Here is a 19,516-nt window from a genome sequence, read left to right on the forward strand (position 1 = left end):
AGCTGCACGGCCGGGTAGAAATAAAATCAGTCCTTTTTTTTAAAATAATGAGGGTGTGTTCGGGTATCAGCCTACATACATCAGTCCTAGTGTGCTTTATGCTCCTCTTGCATTGTAATTAACTATATAATTTCTAAGCTTTTTAACAGAACCTAAACAATTTTCTTGCAAATCATAGCAGTGCCGGTCCGAAATCGGGTTCGAGCCATGCTGACGTCAGCAAGCATGGCAGAGATTGCTTTTCAGGGCGCAACTCTTAGGCTCCCGTCTCTGAGGCAAGCGTCGGCGTAACCTAGCGAATGAGCGCAGCGAAGGATGAAAGAACGAATGCAGAGCGCAGCGGAGGAAGCAAGAAGCAAGGAGGAAAACGAAGGAGGAGAGTGCTGCCGAAGCATGAGGTGGAACGCGGATTAGGAGGGCATCGCGCAAGCGTGAGACGAAAAGCGTAGTGGGGCGACGATAGTTAAGAGATGGTGCCAGCGTAGCGCGCATCGTCTAGGAGGTCTGTCTGCAGCGGCTGCTGTGAATCGGGCCCACGCGTCACCCATGCGCTGGCCCTCGCTATCTCCAGATTAGCAAGCCAGTCGCGCGACACTTCACTCCGATTGCAACGTGCCGCACGGTACAGATTGTCCACGCCAGCCAATATATCGCGAAATGAAAACACATATAGAGCCGTGCTCAAACTTCGCATTAGGGTGTATCGTAATCATCGGTGAATTATTTTGCTACGCAGGCGGTGCGCCGCACTACATGGCCAGCAGGATTAAAGGAAAGAGAGAGAGGAATAACAGAACTCAGGGAACGCAAACTCGATCCGTACTCACCAGAACCCGTTTTTTGAAGAGAGGGGGAGAGAGAAAATCATAAATGGAAGGCAGGGAAGCTAACCAGTACTCAGCCCGGTTGGACACCCACCAGCTATGGGGAACCGCCAAGATTAGCTTCAGACAGCAGAATAACGGTAGCCTAATGTATCAACGAGGCACTTGCTTGGATTTGAGTGAGTTGAAGGCGCTTTGCTGCGTGCAGATAGTGCTCCCTCTATCCCGCTTTCCTCGTTCTTTCCCCCTTTCCCTTCCCCAAGTGTAGGGCAGCAAACCGGACGCTCGTCTATTCGATCTCCCTGCCTTTCCTGTCTTTGCTATCTCTCTCCCTCTCTCTACGCACTTATGAGTTGTGAATGCGATAGCAATCATCTCCATATGAACACCGCTGAGCGATAATTCAAGTTTTGCGCTGCCGTGTACTGCTCGTGCCAGCAAGCAAGAGCAGCCTGCGGTGCTAACTCCGCATGCCGCCGACATCCTGCGCAACGAGAGACCGAGAAAGCAGCAGCGGCCACCGAGGTCGGCAGGCGCGCGCAGCAGCTAAAGTCGGCGGGATTGAAAGAGACAGGGACCGCGCGCCGGCTTCCGAGAGTGAGACGGTGGAACTAGCGCGTGCGCGTCACGGTATCGCCTCCCATACGACGAGCGATCTGGTCGCGTGGCGTCGCTTGGACTACCTGCTTCGTCGAAGCGCGTTGGTGACATGGCGTCGCAGCAATGCCCTCCCCCCTCTCGCCGCCCCTCACCCGCTATCGCTGCTGCAGGTGTTCCGTTTCCTCTGTCGAGGCACGCTCGTTTTGTGACGCGCAGAGCTAATGGGAAGTTAGGTGGCGATTCGCTACCAAAGAGTCGCGTTTTCGTGCAATGAACCGTTTCATGCTTTCGTATCCAAGATAAAATATCGGGGATCTCCTGCCACAACCATGATGTGATTAGGTGTGCCATAGTTGGGTACTCAACAATATATTTTTGACCAATTGTTTTTTTTAATATGCACCTGACTCCATGTACACGAGCGTTAAAGAATTTATCCGATCCAAAGGCGGACGGGAGTCGAGCCCCGGACCACAGCGCAGCGATGGTTATCGGACAATAACACTGTACGGACAGCAGCGTGTGTGTTACAGCATGTGTTACAGCGCTTATGTAGAAGTAGGCCGTCTTGTGTAATACAAGACGGCCTGCTTCTACATAGTGCGAGACAAATGCAAAAGAAATACAGAGAAGTTAACCAGATGATATTTCCAGTTTCCTACCTTGTACTTGGAGAAGGACAAGTAGCTATGAAAGAAAAGAAAGAGAAAAGGGACCGTTTCTATAGCTTTTCTTGATTGCTTTAGCCTCATGTGTTTGCTGGAAATCCATGGAACAACAACTACGATACTTCTAGCTTTTGTGAGTGAAAGAAAGGTATAATTGAGCGCTCCACATTGTCAAACGAACCTATATATTTATCCATTTATTCCTAAAACTATCTATGAATGGAATCATCTGCCTGCCTCAGTTGTTAACATAACCGATACATCTGCTTTTAGAACTACTATTGAAAAATAATTTTGCTAATCTGCATTTTAAATTTTTTATTATTATAACCTCTCGTCTGTATATGTTCTGTATTTCGTTCCACTCCCTTCTGTAACGCCTCGGGGCCTTGAAGGTACAATAAATAAATAAATAAATAAATAAATAAATAAATAAATAAATAAATAAATAAATAAATAATGTTGATGGCAGAGAGAAACCCATGTTTTCTTTAACAAATGCGTGTACACAATTATTTCTCGCTATGTTTTTGGCGTCTCAGATCTGCTGACTCTACGTTATCGTGGGCTCATTCACTCACGGTCCCTCTGCATGTTACATCGAAGAAGATACCTGGCTTGGTTCACAGATAATCTTGGTTATCGTTGTCGAGCATAGCGTTCAAGATGCGTTGACAATTTGACACATCGTATTTGCCTCTTAGACGTAGCCTGCTTGGCTGCCTCACCGCACGTGCGTGGAGATGCCTTACGCGCTTTATCTAATGAGCCCCTTCAATATAACTCCCTTAGGGAAAAACTTAAAGCATCTCACTTACAAGGGGAAAGTCATAAATGCTTAAGACGCAATAGACGAGTGAAATAACTAAATTGAACAAACAAGCGTATAATACACGAGTGTAGAAATTAATTTTTACCAATTCATCCGATGGCCACAGAAATTAATTCTTACCAATTGGTCCGATGGTCACATTTATTACGTAACGTAGTCAGTTTGAACCGCACGCCAGACAATAATAAATTCCTGCTGGGCGGCATTTTCATGACAAGGAAAGAGACAAGAGCATACACTCGGCAAGGACGGTATTTCGTTTATTATTAATGGCTAAATAAACTTGAAGAGCATAAAACACGGCGGCGGAGACGCCATTCGTTCAGACTTGGGCACTTCTCCCGTTAAAAAACAGTCTATGTGAAAGCTGCAGGCAGATGATGGAAACATCAATGTGGTCGAGCACACATACCGGCAACGTTACTTGTATGCCTCTGTCATATTAGAGTCCGGTTACTCGTTCAAATCACTTTATCTAGGGGGTCTAACGAAGGCAGGGAAATTTTTAAAAATTCCTCAATGTGGCCGTCTGTCGCTATCACAACAAATCGTTTTATCAATTCATGCGACAAAATCGTCATTGAGGATATCGTCCCTTGGAAACAAAAAAATAAAACTCTTTGATAAACTTCCAGAAAAGATCCTAGACTGACGAGAAGACAGCGACGAGAAGACAGCGGATACCCTTTGCAAGTGAGGTAATAAACAGCATGCATACTGTTTCAAACCAAGCCGTTCAATTCACAGATGAGGAACTCCGAAATTTTCTAGAGTGTTTCACCATTGCACTGTGCATATACTACTATCGCTGCTTAACTACCGATACCTAAGACCCTGCATACCTATCGTTTCTTAAACACATAGCTTCCAGGCATAATATAGCTTTATACGTTGCACAGCAATGATTTTAATTTTGCTTTGTTGCAGATACGGAAACATTCATGTTTATTGAATAAACCTCCTTTGAATAATCTTTTTCCCATTCTTGATTCACTTCTTTCAAAGACAGGACCAGCAATAAAAAAGTGAGGACAGAAATGAGCAAGAAGTATACTGCTGTGTAATAATAATCTAGTGTATGGCTGCACATGCCAATCACTGAGTTGCGTTGTCCCTGATTACCGACAGTGTATGTTTTCTTCCCTAAATGTATTTACAGATACATTCATACTCACATTGAGATTAGCCATTGCCTAGTTAAACTGCACTTAGAACTTTTCGCATACAATAGATCGCCCCAACGCAGTCATTATTTCCGAGTATCTGTCGTCCGCTCCAAATATTTTGTCGATTGTGTGATAGTAAAGGTACAAACTTCAATCCCTTCCCAATATCTACAAGTCAACTGAGATTATGAAGTATGAAGGACGAAGGCTTCTTACATAACACTGTACTCAGAAAAGGACGCAAGTTAGCTCCTTTCTTCCGGCGATAAAACGTATTTTTATTTGGTCGGTATCAATGATTGAAACTTACCTTATCAACCGGGTGATTCTTAATGAGGGATATCGCCTCTTCCGTGACAAGTTCAGTGTAGTATCGTCCACTGTCCTCAGGAGCCAGCGTCAAGTTTCGTCTGAAGTCTAGGCCGTAGTCGTTGGAACCAATCTAATTGAAAAATAGGAAAATTAGAACCCTGCGAGAAACGGCACCATTCACCTGATGACTGAGAATTTCATGTCACAAAAAATAGCAATAGCTTTGCTTGCAGTACAACTGTAGCTCTTAAACGCCGGTATAGGAGCTCTGCATTTTGGTAATTTCTTCGTATTTAATCCTAATATTATGGTAATTTCTTGCACGCTGAACACTATACGGTGTACCTGCGCTAGAAAGTATGTTCTTCTTTGTTGTAAAGAAAGTTGGCAGCCGTTTCCATATATTAGTGATAACAAAGTGATGTTTGTCATTTAATAATCTCATGTTACCATATGCAGAAAAGCGTCAAAACATACCATTTAATATCACATCAGGCTAACACGAAATCTTCAAGAGTGCATCAGTGTTTTCTGGCGTGTATTGCTCGTTATCCAATCCTGGACATCGGCAGAATTCATCCCCCTAAAATGTTGCCGAACGAATATTACAGTGCATTCATCCCACAGAAATTCAGTGACATCTAACAGATTGATCCTACTGCTTTAGGAGTGTTGTTGTGTCTTAGTATATGAATCCCTGCCATATGATACATGGTTTCAAGAAGCTGTGTGGAGTGATCATACAAATTGACAACAATGAACCATGTGCGTCCCGATGTGTATAACCTCTTTATCTGTCAGTAGCTGCGCCATTGTCATTTCGTGCACTTGCCTTCTAAAACCGTTATATATCTATAGACATGGTCTCGGTTACGCAAGTCATCCAGTTGAACAAAATTCGGTTTGTTGTACATTGATAATTATTTGTCGCCGTGGAGTTTCGCTAACACTTTCCTGAACCATGAGGCAAGCCACATTCCTTAACTTATCCAAATAAAGAAGCACTATCAGTAACATAGCATTTGATAATTAACACGAAAGCAGATCAAAGCTGCAGTGACATTGCGCACTACCATTAATAGCTACCATCAGTATGAAAGAACTTATGCTACAGGAAGATGAAGTGCGAAAATAGTACCTCAAAATTGCAGCTCATGATCTACGGCAGCATATAGAGTATTTTAACGAGAGTAAAGACGTTAACTGAGCGCCACATATCCATGTTGCCCTTTATAATACCATTATAATTGACTTACCGCTGCTCTCTGGTGGGTTGTGTAATCGCAGGCTCCGCCCCAGCTACCCACATGGCTCAGGAAGCCCCGGTTCGTCGGTGTATACGCTGACTTGTGGTAACCAAGGTGCCACTACAAATTGAAATTAGTACGGCAGTATAGAGGAATACTTCAGATGATGCTGTAAGAGCCAAAATAGTCGTGTTACGCAGTTTTCCCAAACACAAAAAAATCTGGAATATTTTGTCTCAACGAGTGGTTCTCACCGCGTAGAAGCGCATCCAATTGCTGCAGCTACAATTGCCCCCCCCCCCCCCGAATCACATCTCTTTCAATCACATTTTCGATAAGAATCAGGGCACTCAAGTAAGGAGGTAAGCGTTGCCAGATGACTGCATTGAGGATATTTAATAGGGGCACTTCCATAACGTATAAAATATGCACTGTGATGATGATGACCTATTTTCATGCAATGAAGGCAGAAAAGGTCTTGTAAATATTGCATCGGGAAATCGTGCGTCCAACGGCACAATACAGTCATCTGGCATTTTACAACAGCGCTTTCACTTTTTGAATATCAATGCATAGAAAATGATTAACAAATCCGCAGAAGTTGAAGCAATTCGTTTGTGCCACGGCCCGTTTGCATGGTGCAAACAGAAACGTGGCTTCACGATAAATTTAAGCAAGGATATTATTCCCTTTGCCTAAAAAACATACAAATGAGGTAGGCCACCTCACGGTGATGGTGTAGCTGTTATTTGGAAACTTTATTGATCTTGTACGTTTTTGGAACAAATAGACAACAATGAAAGCCTGTGATTTTCAATAAGCTTCTATACCAACATGTTGACTTTGTTCGCGGTTTATCGTCCACCATCATGAGGTACCAATGTCCTAAGTAAGCTGCGCGATCCCATGAGAAGCTAGTCCAGAGGCCGTCTCATATTCACTAATGACATTAATTGACCTAACATCAATTTGTATAGCCTTTCATTCGCATCATTCGCATTTTTTAAACCATGTTTCCTTATGATATTAATCAGGTAGACCAAACCCCGACAACGTCTGTAATCGATAAATCTGATCAAACTGATGTAATAGGGCTCGATTTTCGTAAAGCCTTTAACAAGGTGTTACACTCCGGACTTATTCTCAAATTAAATGAACTTTCTTTTCCCTCTTCCTTAATTAACTGGATTGGCTCCTAACTTACACCTGGAAAACAACTCGTGGGTATAGGTAGTCACTATTCAAGCACGCTTGCACTAAATCTCAGTGTATCGCAATAAATCTTTTGGGCCATTCTTATTCTCCATCTGCATAAACAACATTACGCCATGTATAAAAGAAGGCGTTTTCATTCGGCTGCAAGCGTTTGGTTGCTTCTTAATGAAGCCATATACCGATCACACTGCTTATGTGATAGTCCTAAAGCTGTATTGGGCTGGAAGGCCTAATAACACACAATGCTTTATACGCATAGCGAACCAGAAAGCTTACACTCAGCACCAATACCAATTGATCACACCTATAATTCCTGAAACTAGCAGTAGTAAGTACATTAGAGTTTAGACTTCTAGACGGCAAGCCTATGCATCCACGTGCCTCAAGCTTGCTCTCCCGAGGCACAAACTTAAAGCTTAGGAATTCGCCTGGTAATTTTAAGTTGCTAGCACATACTACATTCATTAGATAACGACGAGAATATGCATGCGCTGCCTGTGACCTTTACAAAAAGGACGATGTCGAAAAATTTCCAAAATTTCAGGCACTGCTCACTTCATGTACAACTTTTATGACCTGCGTTCATCTCTTGATCACCCGAGGAAATCCAACTATGTTTTACTCTTGAAACACTCAGAAACCTTGCCCGACAGTAATTAGTATACAAGCTATGGCATCGTAGTTTTCGGCTAGGTCCCACACCTTATCTACAACCATTCTTAACTAGAACTACTCGATGCCATTATCCACACAGTTTAACACCTTTGTTCGCATCAACAAACAAACAGAGGTACTCATTTTTCCCAGAACAATAACACAATGGAATTATTTACCACCTGGCATATTAATGCAAAATGTGCTTGTATCCGCAGAACAATTTAATTTCGCTTACTGTGTTTTGATGTAGTCATCGCAGGTCCGTTTCGTGCAATGTTCTTTTTCCAACGTGCACCGTATTTTGGAAGCTTTCATTGAGTGCTTCTTTGTAGTATTACGTAGTTGTTAGGTATTCATGATTACCTTTACAAATTTCGCAGTGCAACATACTTTATTAATTTGCACATACTCTTGCTTGGGTCATGCAAAAGCGGGCTTCAGGATTTCGCAAATAAAAAATTAACAAACGATAAATATTACTCACAGGTTGGTCTTGACGTCAACAATGCTGTAATTCAGAGGGTGACACACTGCACTCGGCCACCTTCCGTCCTCCTAAGGACTCTCTATCAGTGCGATTCGACATTTGTTTTCTTTTCCTATGCTGTCTGAGCAAGGAAGGTAATAGCACTTAATGAAGAAGCAACGAAGTTTACTAAGTGAACCCATGCCATGCCTCTGGCTGCATGATTGTTATTCACTGAAGCGTGGATATGGTTCTGTCTGACAAGGACGCAAAATTAGTAAATATTCTATCGCAGTTCTCTGCCAAATGCTCTTGTGCCTTAGTTCTAAACGAAGGTGAACATTGCAGATTCTACTGCACTGGTACTTGCAAATCAGCGGAACAGTCGACTAGCATCACCCGTACGAAAATTATACCTTGCCAAGCATGTAAGAAGTGTATCCGAGGTCATTGAGCCATTCCGGAAGGAGCTTCAGGTTGAGTGGCAGTCCCCTCGGCTCGGACATCTTGATAACGAAGTGCTGCATGCCTATAAAGATGTTGAAGTGTCATTTGTTGCACGATCAGTATGATCAAATTTTATCACCATGGTGAACGCATGCACTTTTATGCTATGAATGCTTTACAATAAACATTTCCGATATTCTGCACATCAATTACGGTGCTTTGTGTCAACTGTGTTCTTTCAGATACATTCAAGGAGTTATTGATTATAATAATGGTACCAGCGATCTATTTAAACTTCATTTCAATCTTGAAGGTGCATGAGTGATGCGTTTATACCTAAAATTTAGGCGCCAGGAACTGACGCTGTCATTCTGTTAGCCTCGCAACAACTGCTTTGGTTTTTTGCGGCAGCAATTATATGGACACTACAGGTGCATTCCTGCCGTCAGGGTCGGCGGCGCCGTGAAGTTCCGTATAAAGTCCAAAGGCGATAAAGTCGTCACAACGTAAGGTATGCTGTATGTGCAAGTAAAAGCGTGCGAGGATGAGCCGGCGGTCGTGGCTCAATCTCGCTCACGAAACGGACAGAAGCGGGGAGGAAGCGCGCCATCTTCTGTCGCGCGCAAGGCTTCGGGGTGAGAGTAGGGAAGGGCAGCGCGTTCTACTACTGCCGGCCCGAGCGAGCGCGTGCCCGGTCGCGTATTTCCAATTGCTAGTAGGTACAGCGGGGCGTGGCACTTGCGGAGACGACGGGCGTTTGTGCACATGCGCGAGTAAGATCGGGTGCGAGAGAGGAAATGTGGGGACTTTTGCTCCTTGAATATACGAGTCTGTCTAGGCGCTACGGAGGAGTTTCTTAGCCCGTCTTGTAAGCGTTTGTCCCTAGGCGTGCAGGCAGAAATCGCAGGGCGCCGTAGTGCTGAAATTAGCATCGCAAGTTGGCGGCTCGACGTAATTATACGTAATCAATCGTGTTTTTTTACTAATTAAAACAATGTGTCAATTTTTCAATTATTGGCGGCATTTCCAGGACACCAAAGCGGCAACGGGGACATCAAAGATAGAACCCGGACCGGTCCGAGGGTTCTGGTTCGCATAGGCCTGCGCGTGCCAGGGGAGTATAAGACCGGCTCTCCGCTGTCGTGGAAAGCCAATTTTTTATGCGAACACGCCCTGCAACGCTTTGGCCTCCGCGGCCGCAACCCACGGGCCGCCCTGCTACCAGATTTGATCCCCCCCGCTACCGCTTGGGTGCCCCGGATATCCTGCGCCGCCTGCTTTAATATAACATCAGGTGTTTTCCTGAGGCCTCCGTTTGTCGGTTACGCGTGCCCTCCTGGAGCAATGCATGTAAAAAATTCAATCTATCGTCGCGTCTAAAAAAGCGACTCGCGACTTGTGGAACACTAGTCAGAACCTTGCCCCTTCAGACGCAGCGATCACCAAATGGGGCGTCCGTGCCCACTGCCTCACCGCGCTGGCAGCCAGCGGCGGAGTGTAAACAAACTGGACCGCACTACACAATCCGGCATGCCTAGGGGACAAACGCATACAACACGCGTTAAGAAACCTCCTCCTTTGTGCCTAAACAGACTCACATATTCAAGGAGCAAATATCCCGAGATTTTCTCTCGCACCCGCTCTTACTCGCGCCTGCGCAGAAACATCGAGCGCCGCCAAAAGCGCCACGCCCCGCTGTACCTACTGTACCTACCGGGCCTCTGTATCTTGAAAGCCGTCTGCGACGAGTGCAGAGTCGCACAGTGCCGCGTTTTCGCGGCATACTTCGCGTAAATGCGAGGGGCTGCACGAAGGTCAATTCGCTAGCCACTGCTGCCGCGTTTCCTCACTGCAGCGTGTTGACAGCGAGTTTCAGCGGTCAATCATGATGTGTTCATGTTGGCTAGTGCGGACGCGGCACCATGCTTCTTAGTTCAGTTATTAAGCCTATGTTGACATGTTTATACAGCTGATGAAACTTCTATCCTTACTTCGTATATCTGTCCACTAATTTCCTATCGCAATCTATGCTTCGCCTTGCAGGCAAAACTGCGACTTTTCTTGGACTACATGCGTGCCAAGAAAAATGCACATTCAGTGGCCATCATTGTAATCATAATTCGGCCGCGATAGAAGTGAACGCACGCAGCAGACCTAAACCTGCAGGCAATGCGCTCATTCGATCGCCACTGAGAATCATAAAAACTAGGAACAATAAATTTTGGCATTTTTAGAACAGAACAGAAATCTATGTTGGAGGTGATACATGATATATATCTTCATGTATGCAAAAACAGTAGTTTACTAGCACGTCCACCAGTACTGAAGTAGCATTTTAGTTTGCCGACTCCGCTCCGGGGCTATTTTGTAACTTGGTATTGTAACCGGCGACACAATAACTGCTATTTGAATTGCGGAATTACCTTAATAAATTGCGATTGGCTGATGATATTGCCTTGCTTAGTAACTCAGGCGACCAATTGCAATGCATGCTCACTGACCTGGAGATGGGCCTAAAAATTATACTGCAGAAAACTAAAGTATTGTTTAACAGTCCCGGAAGAGATCAGCAGTTTACGATAGGTAGTGAGGCACTGGAAGTGGTAAGAAAATACATCTACTTAGGACAGGTAGTGACTGCGGATCCGGATCATGAGGCGAAAATAATCATAAGAATAAGAATGGGCTGGAGTGCGTTTGGCAGGCATTCTCAGATCATTAGCAGCAGGCTGCCATTATCGCTCAAGAGTAAAGTTTATAACAGCTGTGTCTTACCAGTACTCACGTACGGGGCAGAAACCTGGAGGCTTACGAAAAGGGTTCTACTTAAATAGAGGACGACGCAACGAGCTATGGAAAGAAGAATGATAGGTGTAACGTTAAGGCGTAAGAAAAGAGCAGATTGGGTGAGGGAACAAACACGGGTTAATGATATCTTAGTTGAAATCAAGAAAAATAAATGGGGCATGGGCAGGACATGTAATGAGGAGGGAAGATAACCGATGGTCATTAAGAGTTACGGAATGGATTCCAAGGGAAGGGAAGCGTATAGCAGAAGGCGGCAGAAAGTTAGCTGGGCGGATGAGATTAAGAAGTTTGCAGGGACAACATTGCCCCAATTGATGATGATGATGATGTGTAGTGTTTTGTGGCGCAAGGGCCAGGTTTGGCCAAAGAGCGCCATGACAAGTGGTAAAGTTGACGATGTATTATGGAGGATGTGATTTGGCTGTAAAGTGGCCTAAAAATAGTCGCTGTAAAGTGCGTAAAATCTACTTGCTATAAAATTATGGCGATGACTAATGACGTATAATATGAACAATAGCATCCATCGTAAAAGAATGACACAGAATAGAAAATATATGAGATAATAAAAATACCTGGAGCACTGTTGCCTCACCGGAGCCCTTGAAACACAAGGGCCTAGAGGCACGTGCTATACAAAAGAGCTATCACAGCGCCATCCTCCGAAGAGAGGAGACGCTACGAACATGTGGGGCTAACAACATGCAACACAACATCTTTCAGGAAACTTAGGACTGCATTGGTGCCAAATAGCGGTTCTGGGCCGAGTAGCATTGCAGGATGAAGGGGGATCTGCTGCCGGTATGCTAAGGGAAAATGTTTCTTTCTGTCATATTCGGCTTCCCGACACTCCAGGAGGACGTGGAGGACGGTCAGCCTCTCCCCGCATCTACCGCAGGTTGGAGGCTCATTTCCAGTGAGTAAAAAGTTATGCGTGCCAAAAGTGTGTCCTATTCTTAGACGACAGAATAGGACATCTGTCCGGCATGATTTTGTTACAGGAGGCCAGAAACCTAATTGTGGCTTTATTACATGCAGCTTATTATTTTTTTCCAGGTCCCACAAGCGTTGCCAGTAGTTTCGCAGTTTCCTTCTTAAGAAAGGTTTCAGGTCTGTGACAGGGACTGCAGCGGTAGAATTAACAGTGTGTGATGCAGTTGATCCACTAGAACGTTACCCTGGATGCCGCTATGGCCAGGCACCCAGCATATAATCACATGCTGGTTAGATACATATGCTTTACATAAGACGGAATAGAGTTCGATTATTGTAGGATTTTTGTGCTTACAGAACGACATCAAAGACTTCACAACACTAAGGGAGTCCGTATATATAACTGATTTTCTGAGTTTTGATTTCCTTATATGCTTCACGGTCGACAATATTGCGTAGGCCTCAGCCGTGAAGATACTAGTTTCGGGATGCAGTAAATCGGATTTCGAGAAGGATGGACCGATGGCTGCATATGACACCCCCTCGCGTGACTTCGATGCGTCTGTGTAAAACTCCGTGCAGGAGTGTTTGTATTGCAGTTCCCGGAAATGCATCTGGATTTCAATCTCTGGAGCGTGTTTTGTAACCTGCATGAAAGATATATCGTATTTTATCGTCTGCCACTCCCAAGGAGGTAGCAGCTTAGCTGGAGGCATTAGGCGGAGCTCGAGGAGTGGGACATGCATTTCATCACTAAGCTCCCTCACACGCAGCGAGAAAGGCTGTCTTATTGAGGGACGATTGCGAAAAAGTGTAGCATATGTCGTGTCATTAACGGTATTAAAACACGGATGTTGAGGATTTGAGTGGACTTTCAGAAAAATATGCTTGGCTGATGTATGTTCTCTGCAGATGAAGTGACCACTCATTCGATTCTACATATAAGCTTTGTATGGGACTCGTTCTGAAAGCGCCAGTGGCCAGTCGGATTCCTAGATGGTGCACTGGGTCTAGCATCTTTAGTGCGCTCGGGGCGGCAGAGTGATAAATCACGGCACCATAGTCAAGTCGCGATCGAATGAGGCTTTTATAGAGATTCATTAAACACTTCCTCTCACTACCCCATGTAGTCTGGGATAGAAGTTTCATTATGTTCATTGTTTTCAGACATTTTTCTTTAAGATGTTTAATGTGGTGGACGAAAGTGAGTCTGCAGTCAAGTATAACACCTAGGAACTTGTGCTCTTTGTTTACAGGTATTTGTTGTCCGCCCAGTTCTAAGCAAGGGTCTGGGGTCATTCCTCTCTTCCTTGTAAAAAGGACACAAGAGCTTTTGTTAGGATTGATCTTAAATCCATTCCGGTCTGCCCACATTGACACTTTGTTCAGGCCATGCTGTACCTGTCTCTCGCATACAGCGAGGTTACAGGATTTGAAAGCTATTTGTATGTCGTCCACGTAAACAGAATAAAAGATTGCCGGTGGTAATGAAGCACGAAGCGTGCTCATCTTCACGATGAAGAGTGTGCAGCTGAGCACGCCTCCTTGGGGTACACCCGTTTCTTGCGTAAAAGGACGCGAAAGTACATTACCGACTTTTACCCGGAAGGTACGACTGGACAGATAGCTTTCTATTAAGTTTAGCATATTACCATGGATGCCCACTTCTGACAAGTCTGTTAGGATTCCGTAACGCCACGTCGTGTCGTACGCCTTCTCCATATCAAGGAATACGGATAAGAAAAACTGTTTGCGAACAAATGCGTCTCGGATATTTGCTTCTACACGTACGAGATGGTCAGTTGTGGAGCGCCCTTTTCGGAAGCCACACTGATAAGGATCAAGCATTTTGCTCTGTGCAAGGAAATGAACGAGTCGCCGATTAATCATTTTTTCGAATACCTTACAAAGGCAACTTGTCAGGGCTATCGGGCGGTAACTTGCCACTGAGGAAGGATCTTTGCCTTGTTTCAAAACCGGGATCACAATGGCTTCCTTCCACGCGGTTGGAAGGTACCCTGCGTCCCAAATGGTGTTGAAAAGTGTGAGTAGTGTAACCTGCGTGTCATTGTGTAAGTTTTTGATCATTTCATACATGATTCTGTCAGATCCCGGTGCAGAGCTCTTGCATGCGCTCAAGGCAGCTCTCAACTCGGCAATGCTAAAAGGACAGTTGTATGGTTCATTCTGTTGACATTTTCTCATGAGTGGCTTACTTTCTGCTATTTGTTTACATTTCAGAAAGGATTGCGAGTAATGGTTGGCACTTGACACGCTCTCAAAGTGCTCCCCAAGTGAGTCCGCCTGATCTTGTAGGGTATCGCCTTCTGTGTTTACCAAAGGGAGTGCATGTGCTTGTCGCCCTCTTATCCTATTGACCCTGTTCCAGGCTTTCGCCTCATCCCTGAACGAGTTAATACTCGATAGAAACTTCTGCCAACTTTCTCGTCTGGCCTGTCGGCGGGTTCGCCTACCTTCGGATTTTACTTTTTTAAAGTTGACTAGATTCTCTGCAGTGGGAGAAGCGCGTAGAAACCCCCACGCCCTGTTCTGTTTTTTACGAGCGATCCTACAATCGTCGTTCCACCGTGGGACACGCCGTTTGCAGGCCAAGCCTTTTACTTCTGATATGCATTTAAATGCGACATCTATTATGAATGCTGTAAAAACCTCGACTGCAGCGTCAATTCCTAACGAAGACAGGTCAGCCCATGGGATACTAGTTAGAGATCGAAATTTCTCCCAATCAGCTGTCTCAATCTTCCACCTAGGAGCGTGTGGTGGATATTCGTTTTCTTTATGTGATCTTAGCAGTATAGGGAAGTGGTCGCTACCGTAAGGGTTGTCGGTAACTTCCCATTCAAGTTCAGGCAGTACAGACGGGGAGACTATAGTAAGATCTATTGACAAAAAGGATCGGTTTGCAAGAGAGTAATATGTGGGTTCTTTCTTATTGAGAAGGCACGCTCCGGAAGAAAAAAGGAACTGTTCAACAAGACGACCTCGCGCATCTGTACGAGAGTCGCCCCACAGGCAGCTGTGCGCATTGAAATCGCCAAGAACAACATAAGGTTCTGGCAATTCGTCTATACATGACTGAAATTCATGTTTGTTTAATTTGTAGTGTGGGGGTACGTAAAGCGAGCAAATGGTGACGAGTTTATTAAGGAAAACAGGTCGAACCGCCACTGCCTCAAGGGCCGTTCGTAGCTGTAAACGTTGGCACGCTACGCTTTTTTGAATTATAATTGCGACACCGCCCGATGATGCGACAGCATCATCGCGATCTTTCCGAAAAGTAACATATTGTCGAAGAAAGCTTGTGTATTTTGATTTTAAGTGTGTTTCCTGTAAACACAGCACTTTTGGATTATGTGTGTGGATGAGTTCTTGCAAATCATCAAGGTTTCTAACGAGACCTCTGACGTTCCATTGTATGATTTGTGTATCCATATTTAATGTAAATTAGTGCTGTGTGTACGGAAACGGAAAGATACCTTAGATTACAGAGCCCTTTCGAGGCCCTGTAATAGGTCTTTTGTTCTTGTTGAAGCGTTCAAGCGATTCTCGACGCTCCTTAGGCGTTTGGTGCGCCTTGGGGATAGGTTTAGTGTCCATTGCCTCGTGTGAGACGCCGGACAAGAGCTCTTGCGAGCGAGAGGTTTTCAGAGGGAGTCCCGCCTTGGAGGGCAAGACCCCTGCGCCCACCAGCCCGGAGGTCGATGGGACTCCCTGAGGGGTTTGGCTGCGCTGGCCGTTGCCAGCGCTGGAAGGGGCCTCGGAGGTTGGGGCAGCCTCGGCTGCACCCACCTTCGGGGTGGATGGTCCCTACTCCTCGGTTGACGGAGCAGCGCTAGCTGCAACCGCCGCGGGGGCAGATGGCGTGACTGCCGACTCACTGCCTGTGGGTCGGACAGCCGCCGGAGGCCGTTGTGATGCTGCCCCCTGACGCGCCACTTCGGCAAAGCTGGCCCTAGGAAGGTATGCGACCCGCCTGCGTGCCTCTTTGAATGATATGCTTTCTTTTACTTTGATAGTCACTATTTCTTTTTCTTTTTTCCAAGACGGGCATGACCGCGAGTATGCGGCATGCTCACCATCACAGTTCACGCAGTGTGGAGCGTTTTCGCACGTTTCAGAGGCATGGTCACGGGAACTACATTTTGCACATGTCTGGCGGCCTCGGCAGTTCTGTGAGCTGTGGCCGACTCGCTGGCACTTAAAGCATCGTAGGGGATTTGGAATGTACGGTCTCACTCGGATTTTCACATAGCCTGTCTCGATAGTGTCTGGTAGGTTGCTTGAGCCAAATGTAAGTATTAGGTGCATGGTATTGATTTCTTTTCCGTCACGTCTTATTTTAATTCTCTTAACATTGATCACGTTCTGATCATTCCAACCCTCTAGAAGTTCAGCTTCAGGCAATTCAAGCAGATCAGCATCCGATACAACGCCACGGGTAGTATTCATGGTACGGTGTGGGGTCACTGTGACTGGAACACCCCCAAAAGATACAAGTTTGGACAGTTTTTCAAATTGTTTCTGATCGCGGAGCTCTAGGAGAAGATCACCGCTAGCCATTTTCGATGCTTTTTATCCGGGACCAAAAACTTCTGTCAGAGATTTCGAGACAACGAAAGGTGAGATCATTCTTACAGTCTTCTCAGGCTTATCGGAGTGGATGACATGAAAGCGGGGAAAGTTCTGTGTACGATTGCCAAAAAACTTAAAGACATCTTCGGTGCGCCCTCGTTTCTGAGGGCGATCAGGAAGTTTGGGGAAACCAGTTTCCATGAAGATATATAAAAATTCGGCAACAGCGCCGACCGCCCACCACGGAGCCCAACGCGGGGACGCGGCAGAGCTTGCATACAAGTCTGCACGACGCCAGTCGTACGCCGCCACTATAACCAAATATGGTGTACCCAAGGTTGGATAGCCACACAGGGTTAACCCTTGCCACCAAGAAGAAGGAAGTAAATAGAAGAGAGAAGGAGGCAGGAAAGTACTAAAAGTGGAAGGGAAAGACGAAGGTTTCAGGAGAGAGAGACAGGAAAAGGCGACTGCCGATTTCCCCCGGGTGGGTCAGTCCGGGGGTGCCGTCTACGTGAAGCAGAGGCCAAAGAGGTGTGTTGCCTCCGCCGGGGGGCCTTAAAGGTCCGAACACCCGGCATCGGCTCAACCTCCAGGATCCCCCTTTCCCCGGACACGGCTAAGCGGGAGGGTCCAACCCTCGTGTGCTCGGGTACGTGGTGTCGCAACACACCAAACGCCTGCTGACGCAGACGCCCCTGCGGGGACATTGCCCCAATTAGTACATGACTGGGGCAGTTGGAGAAGTATAGGAGAGGCCTTAGCCCTGCAGTGGGCGTAACCAGGCTGATGACGATGATGATGAATTGCGGAAGAGCACGTGTTAGCAACGTGGTAGGATATCCGGCTTGCACTCTCATCTCACATGCAGAGCCAAAGTTTTAACTCGCGATCAAGCACAGTGACTGAGTCTTTGTTCGCGCCTATGAATATTATTCAGGAATATAAGCAAAAGAGCAAAGCTTAATTGTGGATATATTCATTTCGCTAAATATATGTATTAGTACGGGATTATGGATGACATGAGCTTATACACATGCTTTCTTCTCCAAACTATTGTGGAGCTCGAAACATTATTGCCGTATAAGAACAAGCGTTTCTTCAGCATAATGCAGTTCTGGCCTAGCATGACAAATAATTTCTTGATTTTAGCGAAGCACTGAAATAATATCTGTAAGCGGAATACTGTATTAGCGGATGCTCTAAAATTTCCTGCGTTCTCTGGTTATGATCTATTTCACGATTGTAGTATTTCACAACGAAACAGAGTTTTGACGAAACAAGAATCTTTCTTTCAGAAAATAAATAGACAATGTGGCAAGAACGTGGCAAAATGTTTCCAAAGCACTAAAGAAAGTTATGCGTAGCGCGTCTAAACGTTAATGAGACATTGCTTCTCAAGTTTGGGACAGCGATGACTTGACATCTTGAATACCGTAAATGTCTATTCGGCGCAAACAAATAAATAACCTGCCAGTAAACTCACATTACATTCACGTTCGTAAATAAGAAAAACGCATTGTGGTTTCTCAGAATGCGAGGCCTCTTCACAACCGAAGATATACTTGTCAAAGAGCGTTTTTACTCATCTCTACAATAATGAAATCTCATAAGAAGCATGCAAACTAGTCTCGAACTGTTTAAAAGCTGTAGCTTTTAAAATGCCTTATATATATTATTATTACGATATTATAGGTAGATACCCGAGAGACGAGCCGCCGCGAGAACGACGACGAAGTGGGTCGGCACCCTTGGCGCGAGAAATCTGTCTATCCGACACAAATGGGATAAAAAATCACGATGTAGATATGGACCCCCGATCTCTTAAACGAACAAGGTCACCGACAGAGAAAAAACCTAGCTCTCCCAACAACTCCAAGGCAAAAAAGTACGTTAGAGAGATTCCGACTAAGAAGGACTTCTTAAAAGAGAGCGTTTTTGACCAAGCAGTCTCTGCTGCTCGGATTTATTCACAATAGGAACTTTACCAGTAATTCAGTGGAACTGTCGTTCCATACTTTCCACTGCAAAAGATTCATTATATCTTATTTCTAAATATTCTCTAGATATTATTATTTTACAGGAAACTTGACTTGTTGTTGGTCACACTTTTCATCTCAATTTCCGATGTTTTCGATTGAATCGCCTATACCGAGGCGATGGTTTAGTTTCGTTCGTCTCATCAAAAATCTGCTATATAGCTGCTATAGCATACCAGATAATGTCCCCAGACTGCGATATCTTAGCACTGGATATGATACTTCCTGGCTGCACACCTTTTTCTGTAATTAACACGTACTTCGTCGCTGGAGTGCAAGATACCCGCTATCTGGATATCAGTATTGCTTGCAGTCAGAAGAACATCATACTGGCGGGAGATTTTAATTCTCATCATGTGTCGTGGGGTTTCCGAACGGACACTTCTGGAAAACGCTTGTGGTATTGGGTCTTAACGAATAATTTCTCCTGCCTAAATTCGAGAGCACATGCTTTCGTACGGGGTCAGTCGCGATCTGCCCTAGATCTTACGTTCGCTACCTCGAGCATGTCTGTCACCTCTTGGAAGACAGTAGACTCCGGAACTAACAGTGATCACCTCCCTATAATTTTTGAACTGCTTACACCATTGACTAGTTTATATAGTAATGTGTGCACTTTTGTTAATTATGAAAAATTTAGAAATGCGTTAAAATCAGCTTTACACGCTCAGGAGGGCATGGAGAGGGATATTAAAGCAATGAGCCTATGTTC

The 19,516-nt window shown here is 45.2% G+C and overlaps 1 protein-coding gene across 1 annotated transcript in view; it reads right to left on the reverse strand.

The window, feature by feature from the left end:
• Nucleotides 1-19,516, reverse strand: part of LOC142570545 (arylsulfatase B-like) — an 89,981-nt gene that overhangs the window by 17,455 nt on the left and 53,010 nt on the right. Inside the window, exons 4-6 of the mRNA XM_075678920.1 lie at nucleotides 8,404-8,516; nucleotides 5,659-5,769; nucleotides 4,401-4,532 (exon numbers count right to left, since the gene is read on the reverse strand). Of these exons, the coding sequence (XP_075535035.1) occupies nucleotides 4,401-4,532; nucleotides 5,659-5,769; nucleotides 8,404-8,516 (356 nt within the window). The remainder of the gene's footprint in view (nucleotides 1-4,400; nucleotides 4,533-5,658; nucleotides 5,770-8,403; nucleotides 8,517-19,516) is intronic.

Source organism: Dermacentor variabilis, chromosome 2 (assembly GCF_050947875.1).
Source record: "Dermacentor variabilis isolate Ectoservices chromosome 2, ASM5094787v1, whole genome shotgun sequence".
In the NCBI taxonomy this organism is placed as follows: domain Eukaryota; kingdom Metazoa; phylum Arthropoda; class Arachnida; order Ixodida; family Ixodidae; genus Dermacentor; species Dermacentor variabilis.